The sequence below is a fragment of the Mesoplodon mirus genome (assembly GCF_964341445.2).
Source record: "Mesoplodon mirus genome assembly, chromosome: 4".
Taxonomy (NCBI): Eukaryota; Metazoa; Chordata; class Mammalia; order Artiodactyla; family Ziphiidae; genus Mesoplodon; species Mesoplodon mirus.
This window is the reverse complement of record NC_138979.1, coordinates 6,830,908-6,850,316: the sequence shown is the minus strand read 5'-3', so window position 1 is coordinate 6,850,316 and position 19,409 is coordinate 6,830,908. Positions and strand designations below refer to the sequence as shown.

Genomic DNA, 19,409 nt, shown 5'->3' with positions numbered 1-19,409 from the left:
GTAGTGGTCGTAGCTGTAGTAAAATAATAGCCCAAAGAGAAGAAAACTCTTCAACTTCCTGTGTGTTCATATCAGATGCAGCTTGTGTACAGATAAAGTTATGACACAACCTATTGTGGCGGTCCCTGGTGTACCATTTCTCACAAATATTTCTCAGTGGTCTCTCAGTAAAACAAAGGACTTTCTCTGAGCTACAGAATGAACGTATGACACAGCAGGAATTGGTTGATAAAATGTGTTTCTTTCTTTTAGTGACATTGTTTTACAAACGAAGGAATGCCACGCTTAAACGCCATCATCAGAAAGTCTTCCAATGGCTCACAACACAGTTTTCTCAGATGGCATTCCAGAAATTATTTCAAAGGACAAAACAAAATACAACCCAAAAAACAAGGTAGAAGTTATCCAAGAAATGTAAACAGTTAGTTAAAGGCTATTTTCCAGATGAATTTTCAGAGCCTGTTTCACAATGGATCATGAACCCATAAGTCAAGTTTTTCCTTAATCTGAAACCCTTAGGGGTGAGGGAGGCTGGCCCCTTAGCGCCTATGTTAGGCGGACTTTCAGTTCAGGGTAATGTTTGCTAAGTGCTATGGAAGCTGGTGGTAAACACTCATGTATCTTCTTTAGAACAAATTGAAAATTGTTGAAAATTGCTTGAAAATTGCTTCTTTCTGCAATAAGGAAACAATTGTTAGCAATATGGCTCTCTCCCCAGCTGCTAGTCAGAATCTGACCCCAACAAGAGTTTTCTATTTTCATAAATCTTCACAAACTCTTACTCTAGTATAGGTTTAAATTTACAGATTAAAGGGATACTGTGTGGCTGGAATGTGCAATGCAGTTGGAAATGCAGCTTTGGAAGAAAAGAGTTGGGTGACATGAGATTAAGGGCTCTGTGAATCCAAACAAACGCAACACATACTATTTTTTCAAATTGTTTGTCATTTGCCTTTGGATTTCAGATACTCCTAGTCCACAAGAGGTGGTGCCCTTCTCTCCTGTGACACTTTGTAATTAAATCGAAACAGAGACAAGTCCAAGGGGTCGGTCCACCATGCCATTTTCTTTCAGACATAAATGTTCAGGACTTGTTGGGAGAGAAAAAAACCACAACTGTTTTTTAACCTTCTGAACAGTTCATGCAAAGCATAACTGAAGGAATCAATTCACTCCTTTGGTGATTTTGAAGCTTAGTTGTTGGACATGTGTTTTTACATTCTGAAATATACGTGAGAACTTGAAGACCATCTTAAAGAGAAGATAAGGCAAAGAGAAATAGACCTCAGAAAGTATATTGTCTTTGGTGGCTGAAAACTGGTAGTGTGATATGTAACACCACTACAGGTAGTTACAAATAACAGGTGGATGGAATTCCTCTATCAGGAGCAGGAGAGAGAGGAGAGAGAGAGGAGAGAGGGAGGGGAGAGAGGGAGGGGGAGGGGAGGGTGGGGGAGAGAGGGAGGGGGAGGGGAGGGTGGGGGAGAGAGGGAGGGGAGAGAGGGAGGGGAGGGAAGGGTGGGGGAGAGAGGGAGGGGGAGGGGAGGGTGGGGGAGGGATGGGCGGGGGAGAGAGGGAGGGGAGAGGGAGGGTGGGGGAGAGAGGGAGGGGAGAGAGGGAGGGGGAGGGGAGGGTGGGGGAGAGAGGGAGGGGAGAGGGAGGGGGAGGGACGGGGAGGGGAGAGAGGGAGGGGGAGGGAAGAGTGGGGGAGAGAGGGAGGGGAGAGAGGGAGGGGGAGGGGAGGGTGGGGGAGAGGGAGGGGGAGGGATGGGGAGGGGAGAGAGGGAGGGGGAGCGGAGGGTGGGGGAGAGAGGGAGGGGAGAGAGGGAGGGGGAGGGGGGTGGGGGAGAGAGGGAGGGGGAGAGGGAGGGGGAGGGACGGGGAGGGGAGAGAGGGAGGGGGAGGGGAGGGTGGGGGAGAGGGAGGGGAGGGAGGGTGGGGGAGAGAGGGAGGGGGAGGGGAGGGTGGGGGAGAGAGGGAGGGGACGGAAGGGTGGGGGAGAGAGGGAGGGGAGTGAGGGAGGGGGAGGGGAGGGTGGGGGAGAGAGGGAGGGGAGAGAGGGAGGGGGAGGGGAGGGTGGGGGAAAGAGGGAGGGGAGAGGGAGGGGGAGGGGAGGGTGGGGGAGAGAGGGAGGGGAGAGAGGGAGGGGGAGGGAAGGGCGGGGGAGAGAGAGGGAAAGAGAGACACAGAGAGAGGGAGAGTTGGGCTGGGAGCTGCGGACCTACGAAGTACCAAGTGTCCTGCACTCTGAATTAACAAAAAGCAGTAGCAGAGGGAGGCAGTTATGAAGGAAGAAAATTCTCTTAAGGATAAGACAAAACTATGCAAGTTTGCCAAGCCACTGTCTGATTTAAAAAAGCAATTTGCAGGGCTATAATCCCTGATGAACAGTTTCTGTGTTTCTGCTCTCCATGTCTGCACTCTCCGGTTGTAATTTGGACTTCCTGTGGGAATGGTCTTGTTCAAGAGATCAGTTCTCAGTGGTAACTTCCAGCTTTCCACGGCTCCAAAGACAGTTGTTCATACCTTGGCTTTCTCTCTTGCTATCAGTTGTCCTAGTCCAGTTCCCCGTCAGATCATTTTTACCTCAGGATTCTCCTTTCTTGAACTCAGCCCCAGAACATTCTCCTGTGATCTTAACGCAGGTTGGACTTGACCACCATGTTTGTCTTCCTCTCTGGGCGCAGTCTAACAATCTGTAGCTCTGTGTCCCAGCATCTCATACTTGGCTGTTCCTGACAAAATCTTGCCAATTAAAAAAATTCTTCACTCTCTATGCAAATTTGGTTCCTTAATCGTGTTTACTTTTTCAACTTCATCTTATTGAGAGATCGTAGCCTGTTGGAAGGACTCTCCCAACCCTAGGATAGAGTCCACCAAAATAAGAAAATTGGTAGTTTGAAATCATTATTTTACTGCCTTTAGAATAGTTGAGAAATACTTTACCCAATTCTAAAATTTTATTCCAAGAAGGATCTGGAACCAATTAGATTTAATGGATTGGTCGGAGTGCGGCAGACAGTTGAAGGTTTCAGAATACTTCAGATGGTAGGATGTGGGGAAATGGCCACCTCCAAACCCTTTGTCCCTGTCCTAGACCATGGAGTCTGGAAGTAGAAACTTCACGGCCACCTGCTTCTGCCCCCGGGCTTGTGAAGACAGAGAAATGAAGTGGAACAGAAAACCAGAGACCACAGCCTTTTCATTGGAGTTGGGAGTGAAAGCTGGGGTGACAGTGACACTCCCAAGTGCCACCCCTCATGCTTGCTTGAGCTGCACTCCGCAAGGGGCTGTGCACCTCACTCAAGCTTTTCCTGAAGCCCATCATCTCCCTGGGCTTCTTTCTACCCCCATGCTCAGACGTTTGAACAGTGTCAGAAAGCAGGCTGAGTGGGTCCCCGCTCAGGCTAACGTGAAGCAAGCAAGCACTTACAGATAAAAACCTCACGCCCTTCTGAATGTGTCCTCCCTGCCCACAACCCTAATTTAGTTGTCGATGCTCCGTACTTGGGTAACAAATGAGTGGGATGTGGGTGAGATCTTGTGCCCACTTTCTCCTAAGACAGCCACAGGTCTTAGGAGAACACGGACATGGTGGTTGGTGGCTTTCCAACGTGGTCAGTGTCTCCTCTTCAAACCTTGTGGACATTCGGGTAACTGATGGGATAACCAAACGGTACACTTCCTGTTTGAACTGAACCCGGTCAGGCCTACTTGCACTTGGAGGCTGAAGTGAGGAGAGTGCGTTTGGAAGGCATACTTAATTTATAGGTGGGTTGTATTTCAGAAGGTTTTTCAGCTAGATGTTTGGCACTCAAAATGCCTTTCTCTTTAGAAATGATGTTTTAAATGGTGATTTAGTTCTCAGGCCAGCCCGCAAGAAAATCTGCTTTATCCACAGTATGGCTTTGTTGCATACAACGAAGTATTTGCGATAAAAAATAAAGCCAGGGCAGTTGCTACATGAGTAATTTTTAAAAATAGGAAAAAAACGGTTGTGTTAAGTACATTACATTAAATGCTGATAGACTTAATTAGAGTGAAGCCTTGTGGAGATTCTGCGGAGGATATCTGGGGAATTTCAAAGGTTTTAGAGTTGCGGGCACTGGTTCCTTAAAGTGGGTGGCCTAGAAAATGTTTCAGAGGAAATCCGATGGTTTCTGATTCATAAGCCAATCTCCTGAGAACTTGTGAGAGTTGGAAAGAGTCAGTGAAGGAGAGAGCTATTTTCTGTGGTAAGTGGGTAAAAGTGAGAATATACATGGGAGGAGAAGTGGACTACAAAATTGTATGTGAACACAAGAGGAAGGGATTTTTTGTGAAAGGAAGTCAGCTGAATGTCTGAAGAGGAAAACATGGTGGAGAACTCTGGAAATCCTCTGGAAGAAATTTCAGAAAGTTGAGGTGGTGGTTCCTTCTCTGATAGGTCCATGGTTGGGACATTTTGGTGGCTGATTGGAGCATCCTCAGAAAAGACTTGTAGATGCAGAGGTTTTAGAGACACTCACCACCTGTCCCTCTACTCATAAAGAAATTGTAGAACCATATAGTAAGGAACTGTACATTCATCCACCCATAGGTAAGATTTAATACTGTGGTTTGATTCTGCCTGTGCGAATATATGTCTGTGGTTTGATTCTGCCTATGTGAATATATGTCTGTGGTTTGATCCTGCCTATACAAATATATTTCTGTGGTTTGACCCTGCCTATGCGAATATATTTCCGTGGTTTGACCCTACCTCTGCAAATACATTTCTGTGGTTTGACCCTGCCTATGCGAGTATATTTCTGTGGTTTGATGCTGCCTGTGCGAATATATTTGTCTCCTTTTTCCTTATACCATATCCACCCCCTCTCTGCTCCCCAGTTAAAGAACTAAGTTTCTAAAAAAATTAGATAGTTTAAAATAAAACTATCTATATTCCAATTAAAAAAAAAAACCCTGGCAATTAGCTTTGATGCAAGACTCTGGAATCGATATGAGATTTAAAAGTTTACCCGGCCTATTCTTTTGACAACAACAAGATATAATAAATAATTTGCTAATTTCCAATTCATATTTAAGACAAAGAATAGACTGTTTAGCTTTGCATTGTCCAGAAAGAAAGAAATTGCCAAGTAAATTAATAGTGACTTCACCAAGAAACTATTTAATAGCTTAAGAGGAAAGTAATTTCCAAGTACTCTCAACTGTTTATAGCCACTCATATAAAAATTGATTATCACGTTTTAAAATCTATTTATTGATAAAAGCTCATTTAGACTCTTTGGGTCATTCTTGTTAAATACAGGTAAAAGTACTTTGAGAACCTGAAAGTAGTAACATTTCAAGTTTTCCATGAATTCAGAATTTCAAGAATTCACGACTTGTTATACTTAGTTATTTTAGCATGCTCTTACTTTCTGTTGTAATCAAATCTTATATTCAGTTTCTACAGATGGAGTTTTATAAAATAAGCATAACTGAGTCACAATTTAAAAAGTACTAGCCTCAAAAATAGTCTATACTTTAAGAAATAACTGGCTAGCAGGGAATGCAGGTAATGGGGACATACTCCCACCCAGTTTGCACGAATCTGTCAATGTTTAAGGCTAGTTATCTGTTGGTACCATTCCAGCCATTGTAAATGTTTGTTAAATTGCAACAAAGAAAAAAATAACTCACCACCAACACACTGCACCAAGTTACATAATATATACAAACATATATAAATAGTGTCAGATACACACTAAGCATTACACTCAAAGAGAGTTAGAAACCTGCATAATCATGTGCTCCAAGAATCTCAGGACTGAAATAGGGTCTCAGGTAACTGCAGAACAAGAGATGTGAACGTTTTCATTACTTAGATGTTATCCACTAACATTTAAAGATACTATTTTCTAATAAGCTACTGTCCTTGAAGATGTTAAAATTATCTCAGTGAAGAACAAAGAGAGAGGAGATGGGGTGGGGCGGGGGAAGGATGCCAAGGAGGAAGTATTTTAAATAATTTTGGGGAATACAAGTGGCCTTATTTATTAGTTCCCCATGAAGATTGAGGCTTGTTGCCCCACAAATCCGTGAATACTGGACCTCCTTTTAATCTTCCTCTCTTTGAATAAAAGGCATGTTGGGTTGAAGAAGAAATCCTTTCATAATGTCAGTGCCCCTGTGCCACTGGTTGAGAACAGAGGCGGACCTGCGTTCCGGATGATTGAATTAGTATTTCCCAAAGCCCGCCCTCTGCTCCATTGATAATGGAGACATCATGTCCCTGCCAGTACTAGAGAGTGTTAATGAAGTTCTCTTTTGAGGACAACATCTCATTAACAGGGATTTTTTTTTTCATTCAAGTGTGACATTTTCAAGAGCTTACACTCATTAATTTCTTTCCTTCCCAGAAGGAACCCAAAGCCAGATTTGGGTTTTAATCTGGACAGAATCAGCTCTGTGGATGCTTGAGGTCCTGGGTAGTGCAAGTGTGACTCACAAACCAGCAGATGGTGATCGGGTTGGGGGTCTGCAGAGAGGCAGAATCTCAGACCCCCTCCAGACCCTGTGTCTTACAGAGACCTCCAGGTGATTCGGATGCGCTTAGAGTTTGAGAAGCCCTGACCTAGGCACCTCTATAAGCTGGGGGTTCTCAGGGCATTAAGATGGCCTTTGGCAAATTATCGCATTTCACTACTTGCTATTGGCAACATCTGGAAAAGCCCATTTTGGCAAAAATCCTTTATGTTTTTTGGCAATATACCAAAAAGACTTTATAAACAGCATTTTGTACAAATTCTCCAAAACATGACATGGGGTCTATTTCTGATTTGGGTTTAGTCATGCTGCTAGTCAAACCATATGTAAGAGGTGATATTGAAAGAGGCTAAATGAATGACAGATTACCATGAGCAATAAAACCAGGAGAAACTGAAGTTTTCTAGGAGTGATACTTTAAGTTAGATCTGGTATTTTACCTATAAAAGTAAAAGCAAAGATCTGATCAATTATCACTGAAGTAACAATTACTTTGCTTTTTATTTTTAGTAAGCCACTCTTTGTATTTTCTCCTTACCATGAAAAATAGAGCAAAGCTGCTGGTTAGACAAGGCTCCTTACCTTTATATCCTGTGGGTTGATATCAGGATTTGTTTGACATTGCAGAGGTCCCAGAGTTTGAATATGAAAAATGTAGAGGAGAAATTCGTCCCGGGCAGAGAAGGGCCAGCCCACCTCTAGAAGGGTATCCCTGATGGTGCTTGGTCCAATATTGTGCAGCTACAAGCAAGGAACACATCATGGAATAGTTAGCATAAGGCAGCAAGATGAAATCAAACTCCATAGACTCTGGACCTTTTCTAAAGAAGCATTTATTTTGGCTTTAAGTCAAAGCCAAAATATGGACTTTGACCAGGAAAATAGGAAGACAGAGTCTCTATAAGCAAGAAGGGTTCTGAAAGCAAGATGAGCTGATGCTGAGAGAAGACGATTCAATCTGTGAAGCTCTAAGGGTAGAGTTCCTTTGCAAAGACCAGATTCACCATGTCTGATAATTGTGCAGTTTACCTTACATTTATATTAATCTAATCACAGTGCTAGGAATGCCATTTTAATTATATGCTTTCTAAACTTGGTTATTCTTTCTTTACATTGAAATCTGCCCCTTTCCTGACTACTGATTTGTCAATTGCAACCATATGCGATGCACTTTCTCTCACCCTCTGGAAAAATGGCTATCCATCAAATTCCAGAGATGGTCCGGGCTCACCACAGTTCACTTCAAGTGTGCATTTCAAAACTGAGCCCCTGTTTTAATCAACGAATCTCAAGGAAAGAAAGGCCACAGTGCATAAGGAGATGAACATTTCGAACACAAGAATCCTATTCTTGCAGGACACAAAACAGCTTGCAGGACACAAAACATTAAGTGGATTTAAATTTACTGTGGTTTTCAAAAATTCACTTCAAAGTTAGCTGGGACTTTTTGTCCTTTTTTTTCACAGTTCTGACAACTGTAATGATCCATAAAACAATTTATAATTGGTTTTGCTTATTAGGTGGCTTGTTTAATTCATATTATCAAAGTAACATGCCATCCTTTGATAAAAGTATATTTTGAGACAAGAGATTAGCCTGTAAGAAATGTTCAATGATTACTTTTGGCACTACTGGTTATTACCCTAAAATGTTATGATCCATTTTGCTCAGATTAGAAACAGGGCTGCCCTGAGAATGATTGAGATTGAATGTTTTCAGACTTTAAAATTTCACCATTCTTAAGGAGAAACTAGTGTCCACAGGTTTAATAAATTATTTGACAATAATTTTTCTTCCAGCTAGGTTCTTAATCTGAATGGCCTTGGGGACTGTGTTATCCTTTTGCTATCAAGAGAGCTTAAGCCAAAGCTTTGATCCAGCTTTGGACAGGGCTTCTGATTCTGGACCACAGGTTGGGCAGATGGCAGGCTTTCATGTTGACACTGCACAGGAGCTGATGCTTCTTCCCCATATATGTAAACAGCTCATCAGTTTTGAAATGGCTTTATTGTTATCCTTAGAGAATGCTATTCATGTCCCTTGTAGCTTGAGATGAAAGTCACAGAATTATTGGGTCAGCGGCATGCATGACGCAAGAAAGGGATAGGGAGTGTTAACCAAGAAGGAACCTCAAACAGAAAATGGCTTGGAACATCATTTTCACCAGATTCCCATTCCTGGCCCCTTGAAGATGAACAGGAAAAACTGTTCTTTACTGTATGTATGTATGTATGTATGTATGTATGTATGTATGTATGTATGTATGTATGTATTTATTTATTTATTTATTTTGCGGTACACGGGCCTTTCACTGCTGTGGCCTCTCCCATTGCGGAGCAAGGCTCCGGACGCGCAGGCTCAGCGGCCATGGCTCACGGGCCCAACCGCTCCGCGGCATGTGGGATCTTCCTGGACCGGGGCATGAACCCGTGTCCCCTGCATCGGCAGGCGGACTCCCAACCACTGCGCCACCAGGGAAGCCCAGCATTTACTTTATTTAAAAAAAAAAAAAAAAGAACAACTATTAAACTAACCCTTTACTATATCTTGGTTTCTAACTATGAAAAAATTTTAATGTTTCATATAATGTGTTCACAAAGCTCTTCCCTATAAACAATTTAACACTTGAAGTGGGATCAGATGATCAAGGCTTTATCAGGAGCTCCTGGTTTGCTTCTGAAAAATCAATGGACTATTTTAAATCTCAGAATAAGATACATGTCTGGTTGGGGTTAGTCGAATGAACAGTAAAATTATTCTTACCTATCTACCATCCACCCACATTATATACGCATTTTGGGGGGTACAGTTGTGAATAATCCATACAGTTTTCTCTGTCTGGTAACTTCTGGTTGGTGACCCTTTAGTTTAAGAGGTGGGTGGGTTTTAAAAATAGCTGAAAATGTAGGAAGAAGTGAAAGTCTAGGGAGCTAGTCATTTTTAGACGTAGGCTGCCCAAACATTAAAAGAGAGGAAATAAAGAGCATTTAAAAGTGAACAGGAGCAAGATAAAATGTTTCTCACTGTATAATGGCTCTCGCCACTAAAAAGCAAGTGACCGTAGAGTGGTTACTTAACAGGACACTCCCAGCACCCACTGCAACATGAGAGCAAACGAGGACAAATCTAGGCAGGCTATAAACAGCTCCGACCTCAGATTGGGGTCTTTTATTATTACTAAAGAGCATAAGAACAAACCCTGAACACAGTTTCAACAGAGACAACGGCTACCTCATAAATATGTTCCACCAGTGGTCCAACTCCCTCCTCCTTGCGGGGCTCCTCTTCCGGTTCCCAGTTACGAATGGGCAGAACGATCTGCGGAGGGTGGGATACCCTGAAACGTGGAATGTGACGTCAGTGGCTGGTGTTGGCACGTGTAAAGAACGCTTCACTTGTGTGGAGTACGTTAACAGCGGCGGCAAAGAGTGACTGTCATTTTATTTGAATAGATATTTCCCGCAAGGAAAAAAGTAGTGAAAGTTTTGTTCAGCAAAATCACTAATAGGTAAGGGTCTGAAACATCTCTTAATTAACTGGTCTCTAGCTCAGAGATTGACTCTTTTATAGCATCTCCTCTCTTGGGCACTAGGGGGCAGAGCAGAGCGCATGCCTGAGCTGAGATGGATAATTTTACATATACATAAATACATAAATACGTAAATACATACATCTATCTATAGATCCTGTGTAAGTGTGTGTGTGCGTGTCCGCGTGCACATGTGTGTGTGTACAGGATCTGTAATCCATGCTTTATGCCATATCAAGAAATGGGACATTTTTGTGGATAAAAATCTAGAATTCTATGTGGTGTGTGAAATGTCCAGTTGTAACGAAATACCGTTTCTAGTTAAGTACTTCAGAGTGGAAAAGTGGCCACTTGTATATTTCTCCTTCTTAGATTTCTCTGGCTTTCCATGAACTCAGGCATACCTCTCACAAGGCCAGGCCCAGAGCCAAACTAAAGCCTGATCAAGGTCTAGAGTTATTTTATAGGTAACTGAAGGCGTGAGACACAGTGAGGGAATGTGAGAGTTACGTGGTAGAATCATGTAAGTAGGATAGTAACTTGTTACATAGACATTGTTGCCTGCTACTTATACCTAGAAAGGGAGCACGTGGCATTATTCCATATTAAACATTGATTGCAAACTAACTTGTTACTGTTATATAATCTTAAAAAGGATAATTCCCCCAAAACAATGCTTTCTAGCAGTTTTTAGGTAAAAGGTCTCTTTAAAAGAATTCTCAGGCCTTCAGCTAACTTCAACAGAAAACATCTCTTGGCAATCCGAAGTCTTAAATGCCCTTTTCAGAGTACCCAGTAAGTAGCACAGCCTTTAGCAACTTCAAATGTTATCTTTTGGGTAATGTCTTTCTAAAGCAGAAAGCAAAATGCATTGGGTTAAATTCTGACCCTAGGGCAAAGAATTTAATTTCTGTGTGTCTCTGTTTCCTAATCTGGAAAATTTTGATAAAACCCTGGGTTGTACACCGCAGATGATTGGAAAACATGTCAAATGCTTTTGGTCAAAGTTAATTTGGCTTCACTGTCTCCTAGGGGTGGATGGGAGACGTCCATTTTTTTAAACTGACAACCCACAGAAATGTTTCTAAATTGTAAAGCCCTTTGCCTTCATCCTTCATATACCACTAGTCAGAGCACAGCCTTCTGGACTGATGCTTTACCGTTTTCTACTTGTAGATCAGTTTGTGATCATGCCACGCTCCCCTTTCTGACTTGATTTGATTAAACCAAGTTTGGATCACTCACAGGGGACGTGGTGAGGAGAAGAGAAGATGGCAGGGTGATTTCATCAGAAGGATGCCCAGAGAGCTTGGGCTTCCATTCCCAAAGGATCTTGACAACCTCACCACCCAAAGCTTTACTTTGCTCTCAGTTTAGCCACAGAGAGTTGGTTCCATGCTCTACATCTGTTGTGAGGCTCTAGGGAAACTTTATTTTGGTATAGAGAAGAAGAAAAATACAGAATAGAAGCTGAGCCCATTTTCTCTGAAAATGCTTATTCCTATGGTCATCAATTCTGTAGCACTGGTCATAAATTTCCTAGGACCAGAGAGTCATACATTTAGACCTTGGTAGGTACTGTGGAGACAGTGTGCTCAAACCTCCTCATTTTATACATGAAAATAAAACCGATGACCAAAAGTGTAGGGGGTTGGTTGCACGGGAAGACGAGGGCTCAGGTTTACTAAGCACTATTCACTCTATTTCCAATTTACAGTGCTCTATAGAGGCCTTTAGGTTGCAGTGGTTCTAGTAAAGCCAACTTAAAGAAACTTCCTGGCCCATTTGCGTAGCAAAATCAAGTAGAAATCTATAAAGAAATACACAGTCTATCACAGGGCATGGGAAAAATTCAGAAAGTATGGCTCACAAAAATCAGTTATATATCCTCTAAGACCTTTTCAAATCTGGGGAAACCACAAAGAATGGCTCCCTAAAGATTCCCAACTATATAAGTGAAACATTGTTTATTGTTTTCAAAGTTATTAAGAAAGAAGATAGCAAGTGAGGAAGAAAAAACGAGAATGTGAACAACTAATTAGCCTAAGAGGTACAGCCAGTGTAGTAACCTAACAACCTGTACTGAATGATCTTCACATTCTGAGACAGAGCGTTATTCCACGGAGACCCTCGAGTAATAAGACTGGGGTACTCAGTGGTAACACTGGACGTGAGGAGGGGATTTAAGGGAAAGCAAGGAATTCGGATTTTTACAAGTTAAAGTCTGTATGTTATCAGGGAGTTCAAATCTAATGATTTGGTTGTGTGGTGTGAGCCCTATTTTCATAATCCCATTTCCAATCCCTCTTAGTCCCAAATAGCAAAGACTATCATTTATTGTATGGAACAATAATGTATAGGTTGGCTATACCTGCTATAGACAGTATCTATGTAAATCATGGTTATCCATGATTGCAGTCTCTCTTAACACAAACCCACTCAGTCCTGATTATTTTGCCAAGGATACAATTTTATTTTTATTTTGTTAAGAATTTTTTTTTATTGAAGTATACCTGATCTACAATGTTGTGTTAGTTTCTGGTGCACAGCAAAGTGACTCAGTTACACATATATGTGTGTGTGTGTATATATATATATATTTTCTTACTCTTCCATTATAGTTTATATCGAATATAGTTCTGTGTGCTATACAGTAGGACCTTGTTGTTTATCAAGGACACAATTTTATTACTGTTTGTGAGCTCAGTACTATGTGTGCTGCCTCTTATAGCCCAATTTACTTCTCTGCAGGTGTATGCTAAATTAATCCTTTGTACCAACAAATGACGTGTAAATCTGCTTAAAGACAGTGTTGACATTATCTGGCTTTGAAACAAATGGGACAATTCGCAATACTTTTCTTTTCCCCATTCGAAGAAATAAATCCATTTGAGTTTATTTTTTAAATTATAAAAACAACAGTAAATTTTAGAAAAGGATTATTAGATAGAAATATGTTGGAATAAACACCATTGGCCAAGAAGAAAATTAGATTTTCCTGAAGACTGAACATGGAAGAGTTTCAACACACTAGCTGTTTTCTCCTTGAAGAATTAAACATTGGAACAAATATTTTTGCTGAGTACTTGGAGGAAAGAGCTTTACTTTGCAAAATGGTTTAAAAAAACCCTTTATCTTAGAGAATAAACTGTGGAAAATTGTTGGATATTAATCTAGCAATGAAAATAACTGCACCTACATGAGAAACCCAATTTTAATTACCTGTTTTGATCATTGGTAAAACAAATAGAAAGTTTCCTTCTTTTTTTACTTAGAAACAGTGGTGTCATTAGTGATGGCAGAAATATAATTAAAATATTAATCTTTTAAAATGGATATGTGAGAATAAATACAGTTAAATTAAGCACTTAGATGACTTGGACTAAAATTTGTTTTGGAATTAAGAAACAGTTTCAATTTATTTTTGGTAAGCTAAACAAAGATAAGCTAAGCTTGAAGAAAAAGACAAAATTTCATATACACTAGTTGTAAATTTTCAAAAGATATCAAAATAAGATAGTAAAAATAAGAAAGTAAATTTTTTAAATATATCAAAATAAGATGGTAAAAATATAATGCTTGTATTTTATTCTCTGATTTTTTTATATAGTGTTTTTCTCATCAAGAGGGACAGCAGAATTAAATTAGAAATGCACAAAAGTGAAACATCTAAATTAGCTCCAAATATCTCTAAATCAAACAAGTCACTTCCTATGAGTCAGCTCATGAGTTGAAGAAGAAATTACAAAGCAAACTGGGAAACATTTTGAGCTGAGTTGTTATAATGAAAACCCAACATTATGCTGCTAAAATAATATTACAGGGAAATTTATAGCATGAAATGCTTATGTAAGAAAAGAAGAAAGTCTCTAATTGTACATAGAGGAACTAGAATAAGAAGAGAAAATCCAACCCAAAATGAACAGAAGGAAAAAAATAATAATGACAAAAGTAGAAACCAATGGAATAGAAAACAAAAACAAAAGTAAAACAAACAAACAAATAAAAAGGAAAAAAAAGAAAGAAAAATCCATGAAACAAAAACTGGTTCTTTGAAAAGGTCACTGGACACTAGCCAGATTGACTAAGGAAAATTAAAGGGAATAGAAGTTACAAGTTGCCAATATCAGGAATGATGAGGGGAAACCACTAGAGGTCCTACAGACGTTAAAAGGAAAATGAGAGAAAATTATGCCAAAACATGTAACAACTTAGATGATTCTTGAAAGATGGTTCCTTGAAAGACAGACTACCAAACCCCATTCAAGTAGAAATATGAATAGCCTTATATCTAAGAATGCAATGGAATTGTTAAAAACCTTCCTACAAAAACAAAAAGGACCCCCCCCAAAAAAAAAACCCCAAAACTCCAGGCTCAGATGACTTCACTGGTGAATTTTACCATATATTTAAGTTAGAAATAATACCAATTCTACACAGACTCTTCCAGAAAATAGACAAGATGGGTGAATACTTCCCTCTCATTTTAAGGAGCTAGCATCCTCCTGACCCCAAAATCAGAACAACATTGTAAGAAAAGAAAACGACAGATCAATATTTCCCATCATGTATGCAAAAGTCACTAACAAACTTTTAGGAAGTTGAATCCTACAATATATAAAAAGGCTAATCATCATGACTAAGTGTGCTTCTTGCCCAGAATGCAATTTTGGTTTAAAATTAAGAAACAAAAATTAACCGAGTCGCCACTTCAGTGGGCAAAAAGGGGAAATCATTTAATCCTCTTCATAGACACAGAAAACACATTTGACAAAACTGAATACACATTCGTGTCAGAAATTGTTAAGAAAACTAGGGAAAAGGGAACATTCTCAACTTAATAAAGGCATCTATAAAAACCCTGCAGCTAACATTAGACTTAATGGTAAAAGACTGAATGTTTTCTCCTTAAGGTCAAGCTAGGGTCTATCAACAAGGCAAGGCTTTACCTTTTACTTTTACCACTTCTATTCAGTCTTGCACTGGCAGTCGTAGTCTATGCAGTAAGAAAAGAAAAAGAAAAAGAAATAAAAGGCAAAACTAGGTAGTAAACAGTTTAACCTTGCCTTCAAAGAGGCCTGGCCTTTGCCCTCAGCTTCTGAGAGGTAACCTCTATGCTCTCAAAATTTTATGCTTGAGAGGAAGGAGTATCTTTGGTTTTTTGGGGTGGGAGTGGCTCACACCAGGAAGACCAACAGAGTGATTCAGGATGGGGTGTTTGGTCACATCATCTCAGTCATCCTGGAGACTGAGATCAATTAAGTGGTCAGTCAATCAATCATACCTATGGTATGGAAGGCACCCTCCTCCCCCGCCAAAAAGAACCCCCCCAAAACCCACAACTGAACACTGACGCTTAAGTGAGCTTCCCTGGTAGCAGCATACTGTTACACATCAGTACTAGGAAAGTAATCCATCCTGCCTCTGCAGAAGAGAATAATGGGAGCCTTGTGTCTGGTACTTCCCCAGACTCCAATTTATGCACTTTTGCCCCTGGCTGATTGTAATCTGTATCTTCTCCCTGTGATAAATTGTACCCATGAGTATAATAACTTTCAGAGTTTGGTGTGTCCTTCTAAGTGAATTATTGAACCTGTGGGTGGATGGGAACCACCCAAATCTGTAGTTTGTGTCAGAAGTGAAGGTGATCTCTTGCAGGGACTGTTCCCTGTAACTTTGTAGCTGGTTAAACTTTTGAGCATACAGATTAGAAAGAAAGAAGTAAAGCTGTCTTTATTCACAGATAACATGATAATTTTTTAGAAAATCATCACACAAAATGCTACTAAATTGGTAAGGGGGTTTACCAAGATCTCAGAATACAGACTGCATTTCAAGACTTATTGTGTATGTATACATGTAGCTCCATGAAACAATAGGAGGTACAGAAATAGACTCTCACAGATGAACAACTGATATTTCAACAAAGGTGCCAAGTAATTCAATGGGGAAACAATAGTCTTTTGAACAAATGGCACAGAAACAAGTGGATATTCACATGCAAAAATGAACCTTGGCCTTTACCTCACACCAGATACAAAAATTACCTTAAAACTAATCATAGACCAAAATGTAAAACTATGAAACTTGTAGAAGAAAATATAGGAGAAAATATTGTGGCTCCGGATAAAGCAAAGATTTAGACAGGACACAAAGACCACAAACTATAAAATATTTAGAAGTTGGATTTCATCAAAATTTAAAACATTTGCTCTTTGAACACCACTATTAAGAAAATAACAAGCCAAACCATAAACTGGGAGAGAATATTTTCAGGACACTTATCTGATAAATGATTTTGTATCCAGAATGTGTAAGGAACTTTTACAACTTGATAATAGGACAGACAGCTCAGCAATAAATCAATAAAAATTTTAAGAGACACTTTAACAAAAAAGGGATACGGATGGCAAATAAGCAGTGAAAAGATGTTCAATATCACTAGTCATGAGAAAATGCTAATTAAAACCTCAGTGAGATACTTCTCACTGACACACTTACCAAAATGGCTAAAAACAAATAAACAAATCTCAAGCACATTCTGGCAAACACACTGCTCAGCTGGAACTCCCATGCTTTGCCGGTGGGAATGCAAAATGGAAATGGTACAGCCCCTTTGAAAAACAGCTCAGCAGTTTCTTATAAAGCTAAACATACACTTGCCATATGACTCAGTAACTCCACTTGTGAAAACAAATGTCCCAACAAAGACCTGTGTGTGAATTCCTATAGCAGACTTATTATTAATAGCCCCAAACGGGAAATAACCCAATGTTCACCAACTTGTGAATGGATGAATTATGCATGGGACATCCATACAGTGGAATACCTCTCAGCAATTAAAACAACAGCAACAACAAAAAAAAACCCCAAAATACTGATACATGTAAGAACATGGATTTTTTTCAAATGCATTATGCTAAGTGAAAGAAGCCAGATTCAAAAGGTTACATTCTATATGAGTATATTTATATGATTTTCTGGAAACAGAGCGACAGAAAATAGATCAAGGTTGCCAGAGCGTGGGAGTGAGGGTAGGATTGACTACAAGGCACAAGAAGAAACTATTTGGGGTTTTGGAACTGTTTTGTAGTGAATGTTCTTGTGGTGTCATAACTCTTCAAACTGGACACCTAAAAAACCGTCAGTTTTACTTTATATAATTTATACCTCAATAAACTTGACTTAAAAACAAAACCCAAACCCTGTGAAAAGATATTTGCAATATGCGTGACTGATAAAGGATTAGTGTCTCAACTCTAGAATATGAAAGAATTCTTATGAACTAATAAGAAAAATTCAAGTCACTTAGTAGAAATAGGTGCAAAAGAACGAACAGAAATTGCCCCAAATAGGATGAATAAAAAATTAACAAACACTTAAAACCGCTTAATCTCATTTAGGAATCAAGGAACAGCCAATTAAACCTTCAGTTGGATATTATTTCCTATCCATCAGATTGGCTCAAAATGAAAAACTAGACCATTTTGAAAGTTAGTTAATAATGTGGAGCAATGGAAACTTTCATCCACTTCTTGTGGGGCAGTAATTTGGTAGAACTATTTTGGAAAACAGTTCGGTATTATTTAGTAAAGTTAAATAGTGTATACTTCCTGATCCTGAAATTCCACCTCTAAGCACATAACCCTTCTGACATTCTGCCACGTGTGTAGCAGGAGATAGTATAAGAAAGCTTGTAAAAAAGAAAAAATACAACCCCCAGTATTCATCAAAAGTAGAATAGATACATAAGTTACTTTATAGCTTTACAATGTTATGTTCTTCCACAATTCAAATGAATGAACTACAGGCACAGGCATTAAAGTGAATGAATGTCAAAAACATTCATCTTCATGAAAAAAAAACCACAGAAGTACACACAAAATTTGTGTAGACAAGGTTCAAAAGCCTCTCTCTCATAGGCTGTAGAGCATGATCATTTATAAACATGTAGCTGGAGACAAGTTGCCTGTATTTACATTCTAGCTCCCCAGTTCTTAGCTGTGTAGCCTTCAACTCCTTGCACCACAATTTTCTCACTTGTACAGCGAGGGTGCAAGCACTTATTAAGAGATGCTAACATGCTGGTGTAGCACATGAAGAGATCATAAATGTTAGGCATTATTATTATTCCCTAGCCCACTAGGTGGAAACTCAGTGGTGCCAGGATGGCATACGGGGGGGGGCACCCACCCCACTGCCATTGAGCACACGGGGCAGCAGTTAAGACAATGCACAATGACAATAGCTCTGAGTGCAGAAATCTACAGCTGGCATCATGGAGGAGTGTGAACCACCAGGACTCAGGACCTACAGAAAAGGAAAGGGAACTGGGATTTCTGGAGCCCCAGGGACAATTCAGCCTAAAATACCAGTTGACATTTGTAGCCAGGTCCTTAACTGTTCTGATGAAACAAGAATTAGAATAAAATCAATGAAGTCCACACTTGGTGCAAGATAAGAACTGCATGCAGTCCATTTCCAATTTCTTTTTTCCCTCCTGGCACAGATTTCCCAGATGGTATTTATTCCAAGCCTTTTACTTGACCACATTCTTCCTGTCTCTCAATTGATTGCTTATTGGCAACTTCTTCAAAGAATAGGACAGAAGGGAAAAGACACAAAGTGTAGAGCCCATCAGACCTCACATCTAAGACTTAGCCCTTTCTTAAACTCAAGATGTGGTACGGTGAGGCGGAATTTTCATTACGTGAAAATAATTTTGGGGGGAAGTGAGACTTTGGGGCAATCACATGGTTGCCTATTTTATCTGGCTTCTTATCACTAGTTTTTTATAGATTGATTACTGAACTGTCAGTTTGGAGAATAAAGTGATCTCCTGTTTTGATAGCCTTAGCATTATCATACAGGGTCGACTCTACTTACCAGTGGAAAGCTAATGATGGGTTGAAAAGAATGAAACTTTATAACCAAAGGGAACTGTGATCTCTAATACATTAGGAAAATTCCATATAGTTTTTACTAGTATTTTATCATAACTCCTATACAGAAAGCTATTATTAAAGTATAATTACTCTAATGCCTTGTTTATTACTTACCCTCTTATTTCTACTTGAGCTACAGCAGTGATGTTGATTTGCAGGCTCACAAAATTGCTGTCTGGGTTGTCCTTGTTGGAACTAAAACACAGTTGACATATGATTTAAATTTATTTTCTCAGACATGTTACTACCATAGACGATCATAAAAAACCTTCTATATATCAGAGGAGCAACATGCATTACCAATATGATCATTTAGAAAACAAAAGTGTATCCATTCTACAAAATTGTAACCATTTGTAAATGGAAATGCTAAGATCCTCTGTGAGCAAAAGAAATGTAATAACTTTCCATGAGGAGACACC

General features: G+C 39.8%; 1 protein-coding gene across 1 annotated transcript in view; it reads right to left on the bottom strand.

The window, feature by feature from the left end:
- ITGA8 (integrin subunit alpha 8) overlaps positions 1-19,409 on the bottom strand; it is a 185,979-nt gene that overhangs the window by 41,406 nt on the left and 125,164 nt on the right. Inside the window, exons 23-25 of the mRNA XM_082617052.1 lie at positions 19,102-19,182; positions 9,745-9,850; positions 7,096-7,254 (exon numbers count right to left, since the gene is read on the bottom strand). Of these exons, the coding sequence (XP_082473178.1) occupies positions 7,096-7,254; positions 9,745-9,850; positions 19,102-19,182 (346 nt within the window). The remainder of the gene's footprint in view (positions 1-7,095; positions 7,255-9,744; positions 9,851-19,101; positions 19,183-19,409) is intronic.